Source organism: Nelumbo lutea, chromosome 6, assembly GCF_056320005.1.
Source record: "Nelumbo lutea isolate HS-2025 chromosome 6, American lotus-T2T, whole genome shotgun sequence".
NCBI classification, from domain to species: Eukaryota; Viridiplantae; Streptophyta; class Magnoliopsida; order Proteales; family Nelumbonaceae; genus Nelumbo; species Nelumbo lutea.
In genome coordinates, this window is record NC_142689.1 from 29,379,320 (window position 1) to 29,401,262 (window position 21,943).

Below are 21,943 nucleotides of genomic sequence, written 5' to 3' on the forward strand. Positions count from 1 at the left end.
AATAAATTGTTTTTGTAAGTTTCACATTTTTCTTTTTTGGAAAATCCATAAATCTACTAATATCATAAATCTAACCACAAATCACCATAATTTTGCAATTGAAATACCAAAATACATAGATCTACTAAACATACCCTTCTTGACTATGCAATTGGGAGTCTTGGGACTCTCTCCAATGAGCTTAGGAGACAATAATGTAGAATATAGGACATAGGAGACAATGACATGACCAAAAGCTCCAACACATGTTAAAGACTAAAAACACAAATTCCACTAACTCGGACGATGTGATACACTGGGGAAAAAAGTAGAGATTCTACCAAATAAAACTCAATTTAACATTTTATCGGCCAATACAATGCCATGATACTATACAGTATCACATTATATCGGTCAATACAATCTAATACATGCAATATCATGCGGGCACAGATGGAATGCTTGGCACCTTGTCCAATCCACCCATGCCACAGCTCTTGGCTTGGATAGCAATACAGTATTCCCTGTATCAAGCATAACCTATCAATACATTGAACCTTGCCTCTACCATATTCATTATTCAGTAATCAATTTATGAAGAAAATACTAAGGGTTAGATAACAGCTGAAGTGGCTGAACTAAAAAGCTCGTTTGTTTGTCTTTTGAATGAGTTTTGAAGGAGGTTGTACACCCCTTAATGGCTGAAGCTGAAATTTGATAGATAAATATACCATCGATGATTATTTTATCCATTAAAAATAAATCTTTCAATTTAGCAACTTCAATTATTATCAAATGACCCCTAAAACTGCTTTTAAGGAATTTTGCAAAAATTTCTTAATAAAATTTTAGTGTAAATTTAACCTGGACCATTAATAGGGCTCTCTCTGCATGTCACCTTGGTTCATACAAATTCCTTGTAACAGTATTAGTGCCGATTGCTGAATGAATTGTTGAGCTCAGTTTTTTTTTCTTTTTTGGATAAATGAAAGGAATTGTTGAGCCCAGTCGACAGTCCAATTATCAAAACCATGGACAGCCAAAGTTAGTAAAATTCCTTAAAAACTTTCCCTCATCTGTTTGTTGAGGCCCATAATATAGTTATTTTCCAATCAAATCAAATATAGCCTATGTCACTCATATTACTTTTAGGGTAAATTCCCAATTAATACATGTACTTTGGGCCTAGTGTCATTTTGATCTCCAAACTTTAAAATGTGACAATTTAGTATCCAAACTTTTAAAACATGTCAATCCTGCCATTTGAAAAGATACTACATTTTGCATTGGGTTGCATGCATGGGGTGTAGGGGAAACATTAAAAAGCGTTCTCAGAAGGTATTTCCATACGGTGTTTAATGCACTGTGTTCAAAATTATATAGTAAATTATTGTACAAGTGTTTTTTGTGCTCAACCATCTTATTTTATTCCTGATATCATGATTCAACTTTAAAGCTTGAAACGCAGCAGAAACAAACACCATGTTAGTTTTCAATTTAGATATAGAAGCAAACCAAATATTAAGAATAAATTAGACAAATGTATTAATGGGTAAAACATATAAGGGTTCTCCAGACAAAAGATTTGGATGATCCCTAATCAAACAACAATATATACAATTAAATTCATGGTTCATAAAAATGATGGAAGATACATTAAAGCAAAAACTATCATATTTCATTTCTGGAATCCCTTGACACACAAGAAAAAGAAAAGCTAAGTTTTGCACAAGAACATGCGTTCCTCTCCCTTCTCTGAGTACAGACTACAGAATGGTAATATACCAATAAAATGTGCAGAAATACTTCAATGTATCTTCATGTAGCTCTGAAGTTTGGTACATATTTACTTGGATTTATCACTTAGGGTCACTAGAGATCTAAGCACACCTGGACTGATCCTGTCAGCAAGAAGCCCTTTTTCTGAAATCCATAAGGATTTCTCCTTCATGTAGCTCTGTAGTTTCTTCGTGTCATAATCAAGATGTGCTTGATCTGCATTACACCATAAGGGAGAGATCTAAGAAATCCACAATCTATAAATAGCTTAGAGAAAATGCATATAGGTCAAGTTTTCTCTAACTAGGCTTGTGACCTTAACATAACTGTCGGAAAGAAAGTTACTCCCTTTTTTTTGGATATTTAAAGAGTAATTGTATATTTGTATTTTTATTCATTAGTAGAAGAAACATGAAAGCATATGTATGTATACCCACATCACACCCACCCACCCACACAGACACACACACGTACGAGGGATTGAATCCAGAAATAACAGATTGTAGAGTGTAGACAATCTTCTTCAAATGTTATTTAGTACATTGACCTTTTTTGTTGTTGTTTAATACATTGGCCTTACTAACTTAAGAGTTTCAGGGTCATTATTCATCAAAAAAAAAAGAGTTTCAGAGTCATTTTCCCAGCTATGGCCATAAAAGTCACACGAGATTTCAGAAAATGTTGCCCCCTCCCCCTCTTTTTTCTTTCTGATCAACAACTAGCAAGTTTCATTATATAAAGGAGAAAAAGATACAGAGATACAGATTGTTGCCCCCACATTTCTAAGCAATGTTGTAAGACTTGGACCAGACTGGCTGGTCAGACCGTGAGACCCAGGAACCAAAGACCACTCCAATTTTTCAAATTGGTCAAAATCCGGTGGAACCGTTGAAAACCAGCCAGGTTCCAACAATCCAGCTGTTTTTCATGACCCACCCAGGTCACTAAATTGTTACAAACTTGAAAATGATAATGGAATGATTCTAACTTGAAACCCCTTAATCATGTATACATGCTACCATCAGTCCAAGAGATGCAAGTCAGACCAAGTTAGGTTTTGCTGAACGCAATAGCTTTTCAGTAGGCTGTGGAACCAATAATAACGCTCCACACCAGTTGTAAAATACATGGGACCAACAAACATTCAACCCTCATTATGGGCCCCATGTATTTTATCACTAATGTGGGGCATTATCATTGGTTCCACAGCCTGCTGAGCAGCCAAAGCATTCAGCTAATCCGGATTCCCAAAAACTTTGGGCTGGGTTAGGATTGAGTTGGGTTCAGGTCAGGCTCAAGTTGGGTTCAAGTTGGTCTTGGGTTGGCCTGACTTCTCAACCTCCTTTTGTCAGATTTAATTATTTCTTCAATTCTAAGGGTTTATGTTAATTCAACATTTAGCATTATGTGTAAAAGAACATTGTAATCATGTTTTAGGGGAAAAATTCCCTTTTGAATTTAAAATTTTTGACATATAATGTACGTGCATACATATATGGATAGATAAAAAGTATATGCATCAATATATACATACATAAAATACTTGCAGCGAAAAAACAAACATAAAGATGCATGGTTGCATATACAATACATGCATGACACATAATATACACAAGTACTTGCATAAATAAACACATTTATATAATATTTATACACACAAATATGAAGTTAAGTCGGGTTGGTCAAGGCCTCAACCCTAACAGCTTCAAACCACCTTACAATGAAGCTCATCTATCTGATCAGCTGAAGAGTCAAGGAAGAATATGGTGTCATCAGCAAACTGGAGCAAGGGAATTTGGTCTCTCCCCCCCCCCCTCCCCCTCACTTTAAACCCTTGAATGAAAGTATGAAACCACCATCTGCAGCTTGGTAATTGAGTTTGCTTAGGAATCTCATGCTGACAATACAACTTTTTTAGCTAATCTCCAACCTTAAAGTGAATTTTAATAAAAGTAGTGTTGTGGCTGTTAATATGGAGGAAAAAAAGGACCATAGAATTAGCTGAGAAATGGTGAGTAGAAGCAAGAAGAAGCTTGGTGGGTTAGGACTGGGCAATTTACAAAAGAGGAATGTGGCTTTGCTCAGAAAGTGGCTTTGGAGACTGCCTATGGATAAGGATAAACTTTGGGCTAAGATAGTGGCAGGCATTCATGGGCTTGCAGCTAATGGTTGGGATGTTGGAATACTGACTACTGAGGCTACCAAAGCCTCCCCTTGAAAGTCCAACCATGCTATTCTCCCCTCTTTCCTACCTTTTGTCAAGTATGACCTTTGTTTTGATCTTATAAAATTTTGGGAAAATGTTTGGGTAGGAAACCTCTCCTTGAAAGATAAATTCCCCTTTGCATTTGCCCTATCAAGAAAAGATAAAGTTGTATCCTCTTTTCTAGTTCCTTCAAGTTCAAGAAATGGCTTTGATTGGGATCTAAGATTGAGAAGGGGTGTGAGGGATTCGGAGCTAAATGATGTTTTCGACTTCATATCCTTGATGGGGTCTATTTGGACTCTTCAAAACCTGGCAGTCGTATTTGGACCCTTTCCTCCTCTGGTGTCTATTCATGTGCTTCTTTCTTCAAGCCTCTTATTCAACCTTTTGATTCATTGGGGTTACCTTTTCCGATGAAGGAGGTATGGGGCATTCCCATCCTTCCATGAGTTGGAGGTTTTTGTTGGGAAGTCTTCCTGAAAAGAATTAAAACTTGTGATTTACTCCAAAGGAAAACAACTAAGTGGTGTTTACCCCTCATTATTAGTGTGTTATGTGTAAGGCTAATGGAGAAACTTGTTTTCACTTATTAACCTCTTGCCCCTTTGTAACTTTTATTTGGAAGTTGTTATTCTCGTAGTTTGGGTGCAGGGGGTCTCCCCCAACTAATGTGCAAAGCTTGTTTGGTTCTACTCTTTTGAAGTGGCTAAAGAAAAAGGGTCAAGTGTTATGGAAATATGTAAGGGCTGCAGTGAGCTGGACCATTTGGGAAGAAAAGAATTCAAGAATGGTTTTAGGCAAGGAAAGAACTAGAGGCTGACAGAAACCATCATGGTGAGAGTGATTCATTGGGTAAAGTCTATGGAGTTGTTTGCAGATTTATCAACAGGTGGCATCATGGAAAATTGGAAGGAAGTGGCTAGTTCTGATTGTCATAAGTCCAATACAAGTCCTACTTGATCTCCACCAATGATTGATTACATCAAGCTGAACTTTGATGGAGTAATACAGGTAGCCCAGGTCCCTCTAGTATTAGAGGAGTGTTTAGAGATGGTGAAGGCAGAATTATTGGACTATTTTCAGGCCCAATTGGAGTAGGTGACTCCTTAAGGGCTGAGGTTATGGCTGTTATGGAGGGACTACAAAAGGCAAAGGACATGAACGTAAGAAAACTAAGGTGATTCAAAGCTAGTAGTGAAGTGGTTGCAAAAGGATGAAAAGGGATTCTGGGTTTTTAGTGCACAATCTTGAGCTTCTTTAGAGGGTGATGTGTGTCAGTACGGCACTCAAGCCGGTCATGGTTTCCCTGGGAACTAATCATGTGCCTGACACCCTTAGAGCAACCTCTGTAGTTGTGCTCTATGCTCCTGATCCGGGCTCATGAAGTCTGATTAATAGGGTTTGATATGCCTCGTGAGGTGAAACTAATCTAACCCCGTAGGGCTTAGTTCACAAGGTTGAACTAATATAGCCTCCCAAGGCTTGATTCACAAGGTGGAACTAGTCTAGCCTCATGAGGCTTGACTCACGAGGTTGAACTAGTCTAGCCTCATGAGGCTTGACTCACGAGGTTGAACTAGTCTAGCCTCATAATGCTTGATTCACATGGTCAAACTAGTCTAGCCTTGTGAGGCTTGACCCGCAAGGTCAAATTAGTCTAGCCTCATGATGTGGTTCACAAGGTCGAATTGATATGCCCTCGTGAGGCTTGACTCATGAGGTCAAGCTGGTCTAGCCTCATGAGGTTTAATTACCACTCTTACGAGGTTTTGTAAGGCTCTCTCCGACCTCGCAAGGTTGCATTCTTCTGCATCTTGATGCACCACTAGGCATCAGTTCTGCTATTTTATCATGAATCTCGTTGTACATGTTGATGAGGTTTTACCTTTTTTACTATTAAACATATATTCATTGTCTCACAACTAACACTTTTGTTGTTGGTCTTGGGAAGTGGTTCCCACTTCAAAACCACCAACTTCATTCTGTGGTTGTGAACCATCTAAATCCTCCATTAATCTCCCGCTCTCTAAGTTGCATCCTCCCATTTTCCCCCACCAGCTTCTTCCATGTGCCTAACATTAAAAGTATTTTTCCCCTTCCAAAACTACATTTTTGCCCTTAGAACACACCCCTCCATCATCTTCCTCTTTCGAATGACCCTCCAACTTCCCCTATTCACCAAAGCAACAGACCTAAAGCTCCAAACCAGACATCTCTTTCTCCCATCTTTCTTCTCTATCGTCAAAGCTTGCCCTGAAGTAGGCGTTATCCTCTCCTTCTACATAAATCCTCTAGTTATATTTCTCACCTGCAAAAACCAAGACCAAGGCATTTGGAATGTCAGAGGTTACCTCAGTCTCCGTAAGAATCCTTGCAGCATCAACTTTCTCCCAATTCATGTTTCTTTCGTCGACACTCAAAAATTTACCACAGGAATCCCCAATAACCATGAAAGTGTCAAGGTTCCACACACGTAGAGAAATTCCCAAGACATCAATCCACGTTGCTCTCCTTCTGCAATCTTAAATAAGTCCTACCGCTGGGAGCCACCAACTTAATAGTATGTCATAGATAAACAGAAAAAGACCCCCATTAAGCCTTCTTACTCCTGACACACTTTTTTTAAGATAAATAAAGAAAAAAAAATTATTGCTAAAAGGAAAAAACATTACATCATAACTAGGTACAAGATGTCACCGCCACCAGATTACAGTAACGCAAGACCACAAAAAAGCAACAAACAAAAAACATTTCAGTATCAAAACAGATAACAGCATTCCTTTTAAGATTTCAGAGAAGTCCAAAAATCAGTACTGAAGTCATTTTTCCGCAGTCTTTGAAACTCTGGAAGCAAAAGCACCCAACCAATAACTGTCGAACTAATAGCAGCTACCTTCTCCTCCATACTTTTCTTTTTCTCCTCAAAGATCCCTCTATTTCTTTGCTTCCATATTTCCCAGAAAACAGCAAAGGGAATATATGTCCAAAGGATCTTAACTTTAACTCCACCTCGGATTCTTGGCCAACAACTAAAATTTTCAGTCGGATCTGCCAGAGGACTTCTGTCCACCTTGAATAACTTGAAGAAATAGGACCAAACTGGATATGAAAAGCTGCTATGAAGCAAAATGTGAGACACATCTTCCTCATCAGCACAACATAGCACGCATCTACCTGGAAACTGCAGACCTCTGAATTTTAGGTTATCCTGGGTTAGAATGCAACCTCTCACAATTAGCCAAGCAAAAGCTTCAGCCCTAGGTGGGACAGGCTTACCCCAAACACCCCTAACTGGATCAGCCTCCACCTGATTTCTGATCAGTTCCGAGTACATTGACTTGACTGTAAACTTCCCATCCTTACACTCTTTCCATAAACTGACATCTGTAACTGAGGGATTGATCTCCAATGCCTGAAGTTTCGCCAGAAATTCCACCTCCCAATCAAAAAGGGGTCCTCTGAGATTTGGTCTCCAGACCACAGCACCATTTACTACCACGTAGCAAACTGAAATTGACACTCCCTTCTTACTCAGATTATATAACCTTGGGCATAATTCGGAAAATTTCCCCACCCCTGACCAGTCATCTTCCCAAAACCTTATACTCGACCCACTTCCTACTTTCCAAGTATAGAAAGGGATAATCAAAGAGTTAAAACTCATGATACCTTTCCATACAACAACTCCAAGCGAGTGTCTCACCTTCTTTGAATTCCACCCAAAGTTCATCACGCCATACTTACAAGCCACCACTCTCCTCCAAAGATCCTCCCTCTGTCTTCCAAACCTCCAAACCCACTTCCCAAATAAAGCTTTGTTGAAGATTCCAACCCTTTTCACTCCTAAACCCCCATCTTTTTTGGATCTATAAACCAACTCCCACTTAACCAAGTGTAACTTCTTTCTCTCAACCCTAGCATTCCACAGAAATTCTCTTTCTAACCTTTCAATCTCTCCCACCACTGCAGCAGGAGACTCACCAATGTTAAGGAGGTATTTCCTGACAGTCTTTTTTTTGCCCCATTCAAACTCAACCCAAGCTGCCACTTTCTCCTCCTCCAGCTCCACACCAATAAACCTTCCAACCAAACTTGCTCTTAAGATCTTCATCCTCTCGTTGAGCCTCCCAGCTTGATTAATGAGCAGTTAAGAGTGGTTTAGCGTGGTTAAATGGTGGTTTTGACTTTTGGGGGGTTTTCTAATTTTGTGAATTTTATAAATGAATTTTTACGAAGTTTTGTGGGTCGCTAGGGGTTATGTGTGAGATTCAATAAAGAAAATGGTTGAAGTTGAAATTCAACTAGGAGAGAATTTTTCTATCCATTTGTTGTAAGTTTTTTTCTTGCTCGTTAAGAAAAACAAGGATTTATAGAAATACCAATCTTTCTAGATATTTCCAAAAAGGGTAATCTCTGTGCAGTCCTATATATTCCTTGCACATGAACTGCACAATCAGCATGGAAGGGGAAGTGGCCAGTTCCAGCAAACTATCTCCCCCGGATTTAATGTGTTGAGTTGTGTTGTGGGGTTGGATTTCTCATCTGGTATCTAGATCATGAGTTATTTCAAGGAGTATTTGACAGAGTGCATTTGACATAGGATGTAGGGGTTGATTGTAGGTTTGGTTTCCTTCTTTTTATTTTAGAGTTTTGTTGGGATGATTTGTTATTGAAGTAGAGTAGGATCATGTATTCTGGTGCCCAGTCATATGGCTCCCAAAATCATCTAAAAGGAGTATTCTTTAAGTTAACGGTCAAATGGTAAAAATCAAGTAGGGTCCGATCACATCCCTAGAGTCTCCATGTCTATATTTTCAGAATGGCATAATTCAAGCCAAATAGGGTTGACAGTAAATTTTCTTTTATTTTTTTGATAAAAAAAAGGTATTGTATTACTCATATCAAAAAACAAAAGGTTACAACCCCCTGCACAACAAGGCACTGTGCAGGGCTCATGTCCCTTCAAATAATTTGATAATCATTAGCATTCAATTTATATAGTATAAAGGTAATAAAAATATTTAAAGTAGGTTAACAAAGTATCAAATAAGATTTGTAATGTAAGAAGTCCTTTTATGAGAATTTGTAACATAAGTTGGCAGACAACAAAAATAAAAAATAGAATTTCAGCTATGTAAGGGCCGTTCCCCAATGTTGGTCCCAACTATTCGGGGTCTTAGGAGGAGGCATTTTTTTGGACAAAGTGACCACTCTCAAACTCAAACCACATTTTCATGCTTGTTAGCCTAAGATTTTCCCATTGAACCAAGCAACAGCCCATAGTTCAGCTACATAAAAACAAATAATTTTGAAAATAGTAGCTTAGTTATTTAAACAGTGAACCTAAAATTCCTTTAAGTGATAAAATGCCAAAAGATACCTTTCTCCAAGATGGTATGAGCTGCATGAAATGGAATCCGTGCGAAGACATCTGTCCCTGGGAACATCATCCAAGTACGCTCCGTCGCATCATGGTTACCACATGTGGTGCATACCTCCTTCACCAATGACCTTGACTGTAGTCCCTCAATCTCCCTCATTATTGATTCAAAAGGAGATGGAACACTGGTTTTGGTAGTTCGAGCTCTCTTACGAAGTGCTGTTAATGCTTCTCTGTTTCCATTCCTCACTCTATCATTCTCAACTAGCTGCAATTTCCATGCCAAAATACTTAAGGACAAGACAATCAATTGGTATGCAAACAAGGATTTATATTTATAACGCAATATTTTGCTAAACCTGGTGTCGGGCCAAAAGAAGATTTTCGGCTTCAATCTCAACCTCAGTTAACTTCTGTTGTAGTTGTTTCATATCATCATCCATTTTAACCGTCTGTATAATAAAAATAAAGAACATAAGAACAGACGTGTCATATGTAAGCAGCAAAGGAAGATACATGTCATTTATTCATTCAATGTCATGCAGCATTGTTTGTTTGGCCTTTCTTCTCTGCATTATTTAAGGTGTTGTGTTATGGACGCCTTCCTCGGGAAGACGTACCATCGCCAACGACAGCAACAGGCCCCGGGCCCACCGCCAGCAGCAGCAAGGATTCAGTGATGCTCATCCTACCCAGTTTGGCAACAGCAGCCTTATCTAGATTAGATTAGCTCATTTTGCTTGTTCTTATCTTATTGTTCTTATCTCCTATCTTATCTTGTTAATAGCTTATCAGATTAGGATTAGCTTAGCTTATCTTATCTTGTTAGTAGCTTATCATATTAGGATTAGCTTACCTTATCCTTAGCAAGATAGAACTGGAAGTCTCCCTATTCAGCAAGGAGACTCCCTTTGATTAGGACTCTTGTAATCTCCTATTTAAGGAGACCTCATTATTGAATGAGATATCAAATTATTCAGTCAAGAGTGAGTTAGGAGAGTTGGTGATCTCTTGGACAAATCACCGAAGGCGCCAAGATAGGTTCATCACGAGCAGGAAGGAACAAGGGGAAACAGGAGGTTTTCCCCATGGACCGACCCGTGACGAGATCCTATTTCCGGGCCCTCAACAACTTGGTATCAGAGCAAGGCGTCATGGGAGATCTGGAGCAGCTACCTTCCAGGGTCCACGACCTCGAGCACCAACTCGTGGAGACCAACTCCGAAGTTCGTGAGATCAAAGGTGAAGTGCGAGAACTGCGACGACTAATGGAGATGTTTCTTTCCAACAGAGAAAGGGACTCTGACGAAGGGACAGCAGCTAACGACCGCTGGCCAAATCTGACGGAGTCTTCCGGCGAACAGCAATCTGTCGGCCATGGAGCAGCCATCATCCCCAAGTACAGCAGGCTGGAGTTCCCATCGTACAACGGCAACGGAGACCCCCTAGGCTGGCTGTATCGCTGCGAGCAGTTCTTCCAGAATCAATGGACAAATGACCAAGACAAGGTAAGCCTAGCCGCCTTTCATTTAACAGAAGAAGCACAACTTTGGTTTTATCGGTTAGAGCAAGAAGAACCCGGGCTCAGTTGGCCCCAGTTTAAATTCTATTGCCTTCTTCGGTTCGGACCCCCATTGACCAGCAACCCACTGGGCGAGCTAATTAACCTTGAACAGACCGGAACAGTTGCTGAATACCAACGACAGTTCCAAACCCTCCTCGCGAGGGCATCCTCTGTGCGACCAGACCAGCAAGTGGATATGTTCACAGCAGGGTTAGCAGAACCCCTGCGAGTGGATGTCGAGATGCAGAATCCCCCAAATTTGGTCACAGCCATGAACTTAGCCCGCGCATTTGAGCGCAAGATGCAGCTCAGCCGCGGAATTTTTAACGTGGGTTGTCCACCGAACTCGTGGGTGCCCCCAAGACCAGCAGCAACAACCCCCTCTTCTGCTACCAACCGGGAAATGAAGCCTCCCACGACCACCACATCTAAAGCAGCGACAAGTACAGGCAGTAACATGGTCACTCCCCCCATCAAGCACTTGACCAGGGCAGAAATGGCAGAGCGCCGAGCGAGAGGTCAATGTTTCAACTGTGATGACCTCTACTCGGCAGGACATAGATGCAAGAGGCTTTTTTGCCTTCTCATAGATGAGCAAGAGGAGGAGGAAGGGGAACCCATCACATTCGAACCAGAGATCTCTCTCCATGCGATCGCCGGTATAAAAACCTCTCAAACCATGCAGTTACAGGCACAGATCGCAGGTCAACCGGTGTGCATTCTCGTCGATCCAGGGAGCACACACAACTTCATAAGTGAACATGCAGCCCTGCAGTTAAAACTACCAATGGAACTCAGGCCGCGACTACAGGTAGCCGTCGCAAATGGTAAAAAAATTCACAGTCCAGGGATTTGTAAGGACGTCCCAATACAGGTCAATTCTGAACTAATTCTTATTGATTTATTTGTACTCTCGTTGGATGGGTTCGATATTGTTCTCAGGGTCAAATGGTTAATTACCCTAGGCCCAATTTTATGGGACTTCAGTGCACTCACCATGACCTTCCACCTGAATGGCAAGCAAGTTTCATGGCATGGTTGCAGTGTTAAAGAAAAGACACCGCAGGTTCATGCACTCCAGACAGAATCGGCAACCATGGAAAAACTTCTCGCCGAGTTTTTCAAATCTGTTCCAGAAACCGAAGGGCCTTCCCCCTTCCCGAGCTTGCGACCACCGTATTCCCTTGGTGGCGGGTTCAGCACCATTTGTTGTCAGGCCTTATCGCTACCCTCACTTACAGAAGAATGAGATAAAAAAACAATGTACAGCGATGTTGAACCAAGGGATCATACGCAAAAGTCATTCCCCCTTCTCTTCGCCGGTTCTGTTGGTGGCGAAGCAGGATGGAACGTGGAGGTTCTGTGTTGACTATAGAGAACTCAATGACCGGACGATCAAAGATAAGTTCCCTATTCCCGTTGTGGACGAACTGCTGGATGAGTTGCATGGTGCCCAGTGTTTCTCTAAGTTGGACCTCAGGTCCGGATATTTCCAAGTTCACATGGCTCCAGGTGACGTGAAGAAGACTGCTTTTCGCACCCACCATGGCCACTTCGAATTTTTAGTCATGCCATTCGGGCTCTCCAATGCACCATCTACATTTCAGGCACTAATGAACGAGGTATCCCAGCCCCATCTGCGCAAATTTGTTTTAGTTTTCTTTGATGATATCCTCGTTTACAACAAATCATGGGTAGAGCATGTCCACCATCTGAGGATCGTTTTCGTACTCCTACTCCAACGCAGCTTATTCCTAAAACGGTCCAAGTGCTCCTTCAGGGAACGACAGGTTCTTTACCTCGGCCACATCATCCATGGGCAGGGTGTAACAATTGATAGTTCCAAGATTCAGGCTATAACAAAATGGCCCAAACCTCAATCTGCCAAGGCCCTACGCAGGTTCCTGGTTTAACGGGTTACTACCGCAAATTTGTACAAAACTATGGAGTGTTGGCAGCCCCGTTAACCAACCTGTTGAAGAGAACAGGGTATCGGGGTCGTACTACAGCAGCAAGGGCACCCGATCGCTTTCTTCAGCCGCAGATTGGCCGACCAGCATCTGAAGCTTCCAGCCTATGAGCGCGAACTAATCGGCCTTGCTCGAGCCATCCAGCACTGGAGACCGTATTTGTGGGGGCGGTCGTTCATCGTCAAAACTGATCATTACAGCCTCAAATACCTGTTAGAGCAGCGTTTCACCACTTCCCCTCAGCAGCATTGGGTTAGCAAACTGCTCGGGTTTGACTTCTAGGTGGAATATAAGGCGGGATCCTCTAATCGCACAGCTGATGCCTTGTCTAGGCGAGAAGAAGACGCGATGGTTCTATGTAGCATTTCCCAACCTCGGATCTCTCTGTTTGACGACATTAAAAAGGCAGCACCACAGTCCCCGGAATGGTCGCTCTTACTGCAGAAGATCCAAACCGGCACGGCCGACCCCGATTGGTCACTTCACGACGGGTTGGTACTGTATAAGGGACGAGTCCATCTTCTAGCAGATTGCCCGTTGATTCCCACCATCATCACCAGCATCAATAACTCCACCCATGAGGGCATTCAAAAAACACTACACCGCGTCCGGACTGATTTCCATTAGCGAGGTATGAAGACTTCTATTCGAGATTTTGTCCAGAATTGCTCCACGTGCCAACAGCACAAATGGGAAAACCTACACCCGGCAGGCCTCTTTCAACCCCTTTCCATCCCATCGCAAATCTGGGCCGACATCTCCATGGACTTCATTGAGGGACTTCCCAAGGTAGGGGGCAAATCAGTTCTCTTTGTGGTAGTCGACCGCTTCTCTAAATACGCGCCTTCATTCCTCTATCACACCCATACAGTGCCACTTCGGTTGCCCTCGCCTTCTTTACACATATCTTTCGCTTACATGGGTTACTGGAATCCATCGTCAGCGATAGAGACCCGGTCTTCACTAGTTCCTTCTGGAAAGAGTTATTTCGACTTCACGGCACCACCCTGGCCTACTCATCGGCTTACCGACCACAAACCGACGGTCAGACGGAAGTGGTTAACCGCACTATCGAGATGTATCTCCGTTGTTTCGTAGGCGATCAACCTCGACGGTGGTTGGAATGGCTTCCTTGGGCCGAGTACTGCTACAACACAGCCTACCATTCCTCCCTCGGCATGACTCCCTTTCACATCATTTACGGCAGGGATTCTCCCGCTTGCTGTCCTACGAGTCGGGATCTACTCGCTTGGACGCAATCGATCACTCCCTACCGGCAGCGCTCCTTGCCGACGTCCGCATTCGCTTACAGCAGGCCCAGCTCCGCATGAAGCTCCACTATGATAAGCACCATTGAGAACTATCATTTGATCCATGACAATTTGTTTGGTTGAAGCTCCAGCCCTACCGGCAGCGCTCCTTGCGCCACAAGGCTGCCCCGAAGCTGGCCCCTCAAAAATCTATGGGCCCTACAAGGTTCTACGACAGATTGGCAATGTGGCCTACCAGCTGGAATTGCTAGAGACTAGCCGAATTCATGATGTCTTCCACATCTCCTTGCTGAAACCATTTACGGGTGTTCCCCCGAACCAAGTTCCCTCCCTGCCACCCTTGAAAGATGGCAAACTGGTCCCCCAGCCTAAAACTGTCACCTGCTCTCGTTTCAATCGTGGAATCCTTGAAGTCTTGGTGGAATGGTGTGATCTACCACCAACAGAAGCCACATGGATCCCATTGGCAGAGTTCCAAGCCACATATCCAGCTTTCGAGCTTGAGGACAAGCTCGTAGTCCAGGAGGGGAGTAATGTTATGGACGCCTTCCTCGGGATGACGTACCATCGCCGCCAACAGCAACAGGCCCCGGGCCCACCGCCAGTAGCAGCGAGGATTCGGTGATGCTCATCCTACCCAGTTCGGCAACAGCAACCTTATCTAGATTAGATTAGCTCATTTTGCTTGTTCTTATCTTATTGTTCTTATCTCTTATCTTATCTTGTTAATAGCTTATCAAATTAGGATTAGCTTAGCTTATCTTATCTTGTTAGTAGCTTATCATATTAGGATTAGCTTATCTTATCCTTAGCAAGATAGAACTGGAAGTCTCCCTATTCAGCAAGGAGACTCCCTTTGATTAGGACTCTTGTAATCTCCTATTTAAGGAGACCTCATTATTGAATGAGATATCAAATTATTCAGTCAAGAGTGAGTTAGGAGAGTTGGTGATCTCTTGGACAAATCACCGAAGGCGCTAAGATAGGTTCATCACGAGCAGGAAGGAACAAGGGAAAATAGGAGGTTTTCCCCGTGGACCAACCCGTGACGAGATCCTATTTCTGGGCCCTCAACATGTTGTCAGTGTGACAGTGTGTCCAGTTCAACCAAAGGAGATCATCACTAAATGGACAAGATTGACAAGCATCAGGAAAGCTAAAACATTTTTAACAAATCATTCTTTTTGCAGTCTGTTGGGGATTTGGAGAGAATGGAACACTCAATTTTTTGGGGTAAAAGTTGTTAAGTGGCCAGGACCCCTCGGCCCATGACAAGTAAACACGAGCACCTTGCCAAACAGGAAGGGCACAACATCCTTGGCCAAGCACGCCTCGATAATGTTGGCCGCCCAAAGGACAGTCCCCAGGGCACCCCTATAAAAGTCATCCAGGTCGGCCAACGTATACCCTTCGCCCCGAGAACCTCAGCGGCATAAGGCCAGCTTGGCCCCTCACCTCGAGCACCTCGGCGGCATAGGGCCAACTCAGCCCTTCGCCCCAAGCACCTCGATGGCATCAAGCCAACTCGGCCCTTCGCCCCATACACCTCAGCAACTACCAACCACCTCGGCTCCACAACACTTAGCGCGGTAAGCCAGGAATACAACGACCGCCTCGATGGTTCACCTCGGCCTCGCCTAGTTGATCCTCGAAAGGTCAAAGCCGAGTGTGAACGTCGGAAAACGGGCTCACTTGCCACTTGGGCTGGAAATGGAGTCACCACCCATCAAGTAAATGAAGAGGAGGTGATAGGACCTCAGGAAGCATTTTTTATTTATTAGTAACTCCATTGCCTGAGGCACTGGCTAACCAGTCAGGGTAAGACTTGGATGGGAGAGGGAAGGGGTTAGGCACTCCTCTCCCGGGTCCAATAGGTGGGGCCCACATGAAAAACCCAAACAAACATAAACACAAAAAAGCAATTCTTCAATCAGATAAATAACAAGAACAATCAATAACCAACATAGGAAAAACCACACCACAATATTTTTTATATATTTGTTTATTTATTTTTTATTTGAATGTTCTTGTATTTTTGTTTTATGATGTTATTTTTATTTTTTTTTTTTCATGTTTGTTTGATTTTTATATTTTATTATTATTTATTTTTCCTTTTTTTCGTTATTACCATTTCTACTGAATTATTCTCCCTCGCAAACGCATCCTATCAGTTAAGCTAACATACCCGGACCTTGATTACAGCTGTTATCACAAATCTTCACTTTTATTGTATTTTTTGTCGCAACTTTTATTATTATTTTTTAGTACTATCCCTTTTTTTGTTTCAACTCTGGTTTGTTTTCTTGCAACCGATACCCCTCTTCGTTCTAACTTAAGAATCCTATCCACTCCCTTATCTGTTATCCCATCTCTTCCCTTATTCTCTCTTTTTATTTATTTATTTTTTTCGGATGTAGGATTTATTTACTTACAAATTATTATTTATTTCTTATTTTTTTTATTACTATAACAAGAAATCTTTGTGGGATGAATCGAGCCGGTCGTCTTCTCCAACTTCGGCATCAATATTGAAGAATAAAAGAAAGGGAAAGGGGGGGTCTCCGGTCTTGAACTCTAGAGACCGGATTCAACGTTTGTTCAGTCTGAACTCAGGTAAAATGAAGAGAGAAACAAAACCAATAGCCTGCATGGGTCAAACCTCAGCTATACTAATCGAGCATTGAATTTAACATTGTCTTGAATATAAGGAATAAAAGAAAAGAAGACGGAAATTAAGAACTTACTGCTAAACAAACGGATGCTTCGTTATTGGAGAAATTTACCAATGAAAGAAATCAGCAACAGAGAAAGTTAAACGAAACAAGATAATTAAAACGCTGATCCATCCACAAGATGGCAAGGGATGATGCGGAGGATGACTCTGTAGAGCTTCATTGTCGTCCCCAAAACCAGCAGAGAAATGGAGCAAATACGACAATAAAAAGAAATAAAGAACGAAGAATCGCAAGTAAAATGGGATTTACCTGAGTTGAGATGTTGGCCAGAATTCAAATGATGCAACAGGGAGTATCGTGGTCTGATTCGATCTGCTATTGTGTATCCTCTAGTCTGAGAATGAAACGGAACAGAAGATTAGGTAGGTGAAAGATAGAGGAGCTGAGTCAGAATGGGGAAGTATGCCTTGCTGCTGCAACTGATTCGAGCCGTTCAGTCGCCGCCTCTCTGTTTTTGTCGAAGAAGGAAGACGATGAACTGTAACTTTCTCACTTTGCACGATTTCGGTCGATGAGAGCAAGGGAGCAAGGAGCAAGAGAGAGGAGCACAGAGAATAATGAAATGGAAGGGAAAGGCCGGAGGGGAGGGAATCACCGCTGATTCACCGCATCTGTCGAGAGGTGGAAGACGATGAACAGTTCTCGTCTGAACGGCTCAAATTGGAAAGAGAGATTGAAAGAGATGAAGAGTGAATGGCCGGGAGCGGGAGATATTGCCGCCGCTGGTTGTCTTCGTTCGAACGGGGAAGAAGAAAAGACCCTCCCTCCAGTTCTCCGGACTAGGGCGAATGAAGAGCTTCGGTTGAATTAACATGGGACGCAGGGGCATTTTCATCATTTTGGGAAATCCAAGGGGTCTTTTTATAGTTTCGTAAAAGTCTGGTCAAATCGGGTCAATTGATGGTCAACCCGGGATTCTGGATGGACGGCTGAGATTTTGGGTCAAAATGGAGGGCTGATATGAGTCTGAGCATAGAGAGTGGGTTTGTGTGTGGGCTACCAAAAATTGGCCGAAATGGAATCTTTTTGGATGAAGGAGTAAATGAGGGTATTTTTGGCTGAAATTTTATAAGATGGGGTTTTCAGACATTCTGAGTTGGTTGGTGGGATCAGATTGGCCTAACTGAGCCTGAATTGGGCAAATCTGGAAATGGCTCAAACCAATTAATCTAAGGGCTCGAAATGGAATCCTTATGCGATGAAGGGGCAAACAAAGGAATCTTTGGGTGAAATTTTATAGGGTAGGGTTTTTAGGAAATTTGAGGTGATTGGAAAGGTTTGATTGGTTTAAATGTGTTCGGACCAAGTGGATACGGGTTATGGGTGTAAGAAGGGTCGAGATGGAATCTTTGTTTGATAGACAGGTGAACAGAGGAATCTTGAGTTCAAATTTCATGGGTAGGTATTTTGGGAGGTTTTGGGCCTAATGGTTGTGTCTGATTTAATGGTTGGGGGTCGATTGGGGGCCATTGGATAGGTATTGGATAAGTTTAACAATGGATCTAGGGGCTTTAGTGGTGAAAGTTGGGGTTTTGGGGGTTTTGGGCATTTAGGAAGGATCAGAAGGGTCTAATCGGAGGTTCGGGGTGAATTGGAGGTTTAAGAGACCAACTGAGCAAAAAATCAGGTGTTGACACCAAGAGAGCTAATGACAGTCTCGTTCCCCGACAAGGAGATGGACCCAAACTAGCTCGGCCTCAGCCAATGCCCTCTAACTTCCTAAAGCAAGCAGCCAAGTAACGAGCCACTCCGAGCAACAAACTTTACTACTTGTGACCTCTCAAGAGGAGGAAGCATAGACCACTCGGTAAAAAAAATACAAAAAGAAAAGAGATGTGCGATGGCACGAGATACGCAAAAAAGTGCATTTCATTAAACGTTCAATGTTCAGCAGATTACAAAAACTTCGACCTTGAACGAGGAGGCCAAACCCCTTTACAAAAACATGTATAGGCAAAAAACAAAAAGTGGGCCACTCAAGGAGCTCAGGCATGTGGGGCATCGCCCTCGGCTAGGGGGCAGCTGGGTCCTCGGCAGCAGTAACATCATAGGGTTATTGGAAGTGCCCTCGAGAAGAAGGGTGTTAGGGAGCACCTCCAAGTCATTCACTTGAAACTCAGGGACCAACTTCAGCAGTGCCTTCTTGGTATCTTCGATCCCATCAAAGTAGGCCTCGGCCGCATAGTCTGCTAGGCACTTTTGGTATTCCGACGTCCGCTTCCAAGCAAGGATGGCGCCCCAAAAATTGGCCTCGGCCTTTGCTGCTCGAGCCTCGGCCTCCGCAACACGCTTGTTGGCCTCCAGCGTGTCCCCGTGGAGACGAACTCACTCCATGTCTATTTTCGTCAAGTTTTCTGAAGCTAAATAATGCAGGCCTACTCCACCTTCAGGTCATCCTCAAGTATCTACTGAAGCTGCCTCTTGTCCATCAAGGCCTTAAGGGTGTCATCTCGGTTGCTCTCCACCGAAGCAACCCGCACCGATAGCTGCTCAATCTTTTCATCAGCCTGGTCTACACAATCAAGAAAGAGGGTGACCTGATTTCCCAGGCCAACGTAATGACGGCAAACCTGCAGTGAACACCTATTACAGTCAAGCAAATGAAAGCAGGTTAGGAGAAAAAAAAGTCAGGAGTAGCTAAAACTTACCTCAGCCAAGAAGTCCATCCCCTGATCCCGAACAAGGAGGGGGTCTGTTTGCATCATGCCAACACGATCCCCCTAGGGGATCATCCCCTTCACCAGAGCTCGGTCAATCCCATCAGTATCGATGGAGACACCCTCACCCTCGCAAACATTCCACTTCGGCCAAAATACCCATACGAGGTGTTGCCCCTCCTCGAAGCAATAGGGGCATCCCTCCTTCTTTTGCCACCTTCGGCAGGACGGTCCTTATGTGCCAGCTTCTTTGTCGGGTTGCACTCGGTGCCTTGGCCGGCCTCTTCCTCCCCACCTCCTTTGACCGACCTCCATCTACCGGCCTCATCCTCCCCACCTCCTTTGATCGACCTCCATCTACCAGCTTCTTTCCTCTGTCGCCCCCTTCACTAGTGGGGGCCTATGGCTGAGATGTCCTCTCGGCGGTTGCGACACCTCTCTCTACACAAGCACGCACCCTCGGTTCTTTGGCAAGCCTCCTCAGCATCTGCCCCGATGGCCCCTCTCCTGGAGCCTTCTTCTTCGCCAAAGCACTCTCCAGTAGCATGCATTTAGCGTCCAATGGCATCTCTGCAAGAAGAATCAAGAAATCAGTACCAAGGGGAGCTCAGCCTCTAATAGGGGCTTGGCCTAGAGCGTTCCCAACACAAGGAGATGGGTTACCACAATGGCTTCATCGACCCGAAGCGTCGGCTTATGCTTCTTGGCAGGCAAGTAGATCTCCCCCCAGCCCGAATTGAAAGACCAACCCTCAGGACAAGAGATGAAGAAGAATTTACTCTTCCAATTGTCGATAGATGACGGGTTGTCGACAAGTCGGCCTCTCCGAAGATGGAAGTAATACATGCCACCCTCGGTAATGTGTGCCCTCGACACAAAAAGGGCTCGAAACACCTTCAGCATCAGGTCCACACCCCGAAGCCGAGCCACTACCAATATAGCTATAATAGTCCTAAGGGCATTTGGGGCTAACTCACTAAGAGTGACCCTGTACCACTTCAGCAGCTCAGGGTTCAACGAATGGAGGGGGAACTTGAGGTCAAACTCAAGGAAGTGCTGATAAACACATATCTCCCCCTCCTCCAACGACCACGGCCAGTCACCAACGTCGAGGACCCTTAACTTATAGGACTAGGGGATGTGGTACCTCTTGGCTAAGGACTTCACCTGGTCGACGTCTAGGATACTGTCATGCTCCGAGCGCGGCAAACACTGTATGTGCACACCTCAGGTGGCATAATCGATCACCGTCCTCGGTCTCAGCTTGGGAACCGGTTCCCCTTGAACCACCAAGGGGGATCCCTCGGCCTTCATAGGCATCACAGATCCGACACTCTCATGGGGAGACTCTTCCTCCCTTCGGCCGTACTCGGCATCACCGGGGCGACCCTCTCCCTCAGCACCTCGACCTCACGACGCAGGGCCGAGATCTAGGCAACCGACAGGTATTGGCTGGAGATGACAGGAGAAGGGGTTCGGAATGAGCTCGCTCCCGAGGAATTTGGGAGTTCATAGCATTCTGGGTTGAAATCATAGTAAGACATGGTGAGACGTTTACCTAGGACGAGGACGATGATGAAGAAGTTCTAAAGATGAGAACTAAAGTCGATGGCTCTAGGAAGCAAGGGTCTTGAAGGCGAATGCACTCAGAAGCAAATGTGGGGGAAAATGGCGACTAAGGCCCTTGTTTATAGAAAAATGGATGGCCCAAGTCGTGCCCAATCCAACAGCCATGTAGCAATCACCTCCACGGCATGTCAGCACGCCTCTCTCACCTTGGGAAGACGAAGCGACGCCAAGCGAACCAATCGGCTGACTCACTATGACCCACTGGCTCGACAAATTAGGCATGCCCAGTGACAGCATAACCCAGTTCACCCAAAACTCATCTCCTCCATTACCGCTTGGTGAAGACGAGCTTCACCCGCGGGCGACCGAGTCACCAACTCGGGCGCCCGAGGCGCCCAACTAAAGGTCCCCACAGCCGAGGTCGAGGTAGCAACGAATTTGCTTCGCATCAACACTAGAACAAGACAATGGGGCAAGATCTCTTCCTCACCCACCTACCAAGGACAACCTCAAAGTCGAAACCAAGGCCTCCCCATGGGAGAAGCCTCGCGGCTCACCCTAGAGAGGGGGAGAAGCAAAGTCAAAATGACGCCACCATAGGCCACGTCATGTTTAGAAACCCAACAATGCTACCTAACACCATTGGTACACTCCCTTCAACCGAAGCCAAGGCCCTCACCTCGGACTTCCACCATGGCCTCGTGAGTGGGGGGCAAATGATGTAGCATGTTTGGTTCATCCAATCGCAACCCTTCACGTGTCCCAGGGTGCACATCAGCCGTGACCAATTAGAGCTTGTGCATGCCCTTTTTTAGCAGGCCCCACGGAACTAA

General features: G+C 44.0%; 1 protein-coding gene across 2 annotated transcripts; it reads right to left on the reverse strand.

The window, feature by feature from the left end:
* Positions 1–1,500: 1,500 nt before the first annotated feature.
* Positions 1,501–17,720, reverse strand: LOC148848254 (P53/DNA damage-regulated protein). Of its 2 annotated transcripts, none has more exons than XM_088952059.1 (5): positions 17,480–17,720; positions 17,134–17,218; positions 9,704–9,796; positions 9,345–9,612; positions 1,501–1,974 (listed from the first exon to the last, which is right to left on the reverse strand). In XM_088952059.1, exons 3-5 carry the CDS (start codon positions 9,785–9,787, stop codon positions 1,826–1,828), a joined length of 501 nt encoding a protein of 166 aa, XP_088808185.1. In that variant the 5' UTR covers positions 9,788–9,796; positions 17,134–17,218; positions 17,480–17,720; the 3' UTR covers positions 1,501–1,825. The 2 variants fall into 2 exon arrangements, with proteins under 2 accessions (XP_088808185.1, XP_088808184.1); XM_088952058.1 differs by having other exon boundaries at positions 17,291–17,717.
* Between the last annotated feature and the right edge of the window lie 4,223 nt (positions 17,721–21,943).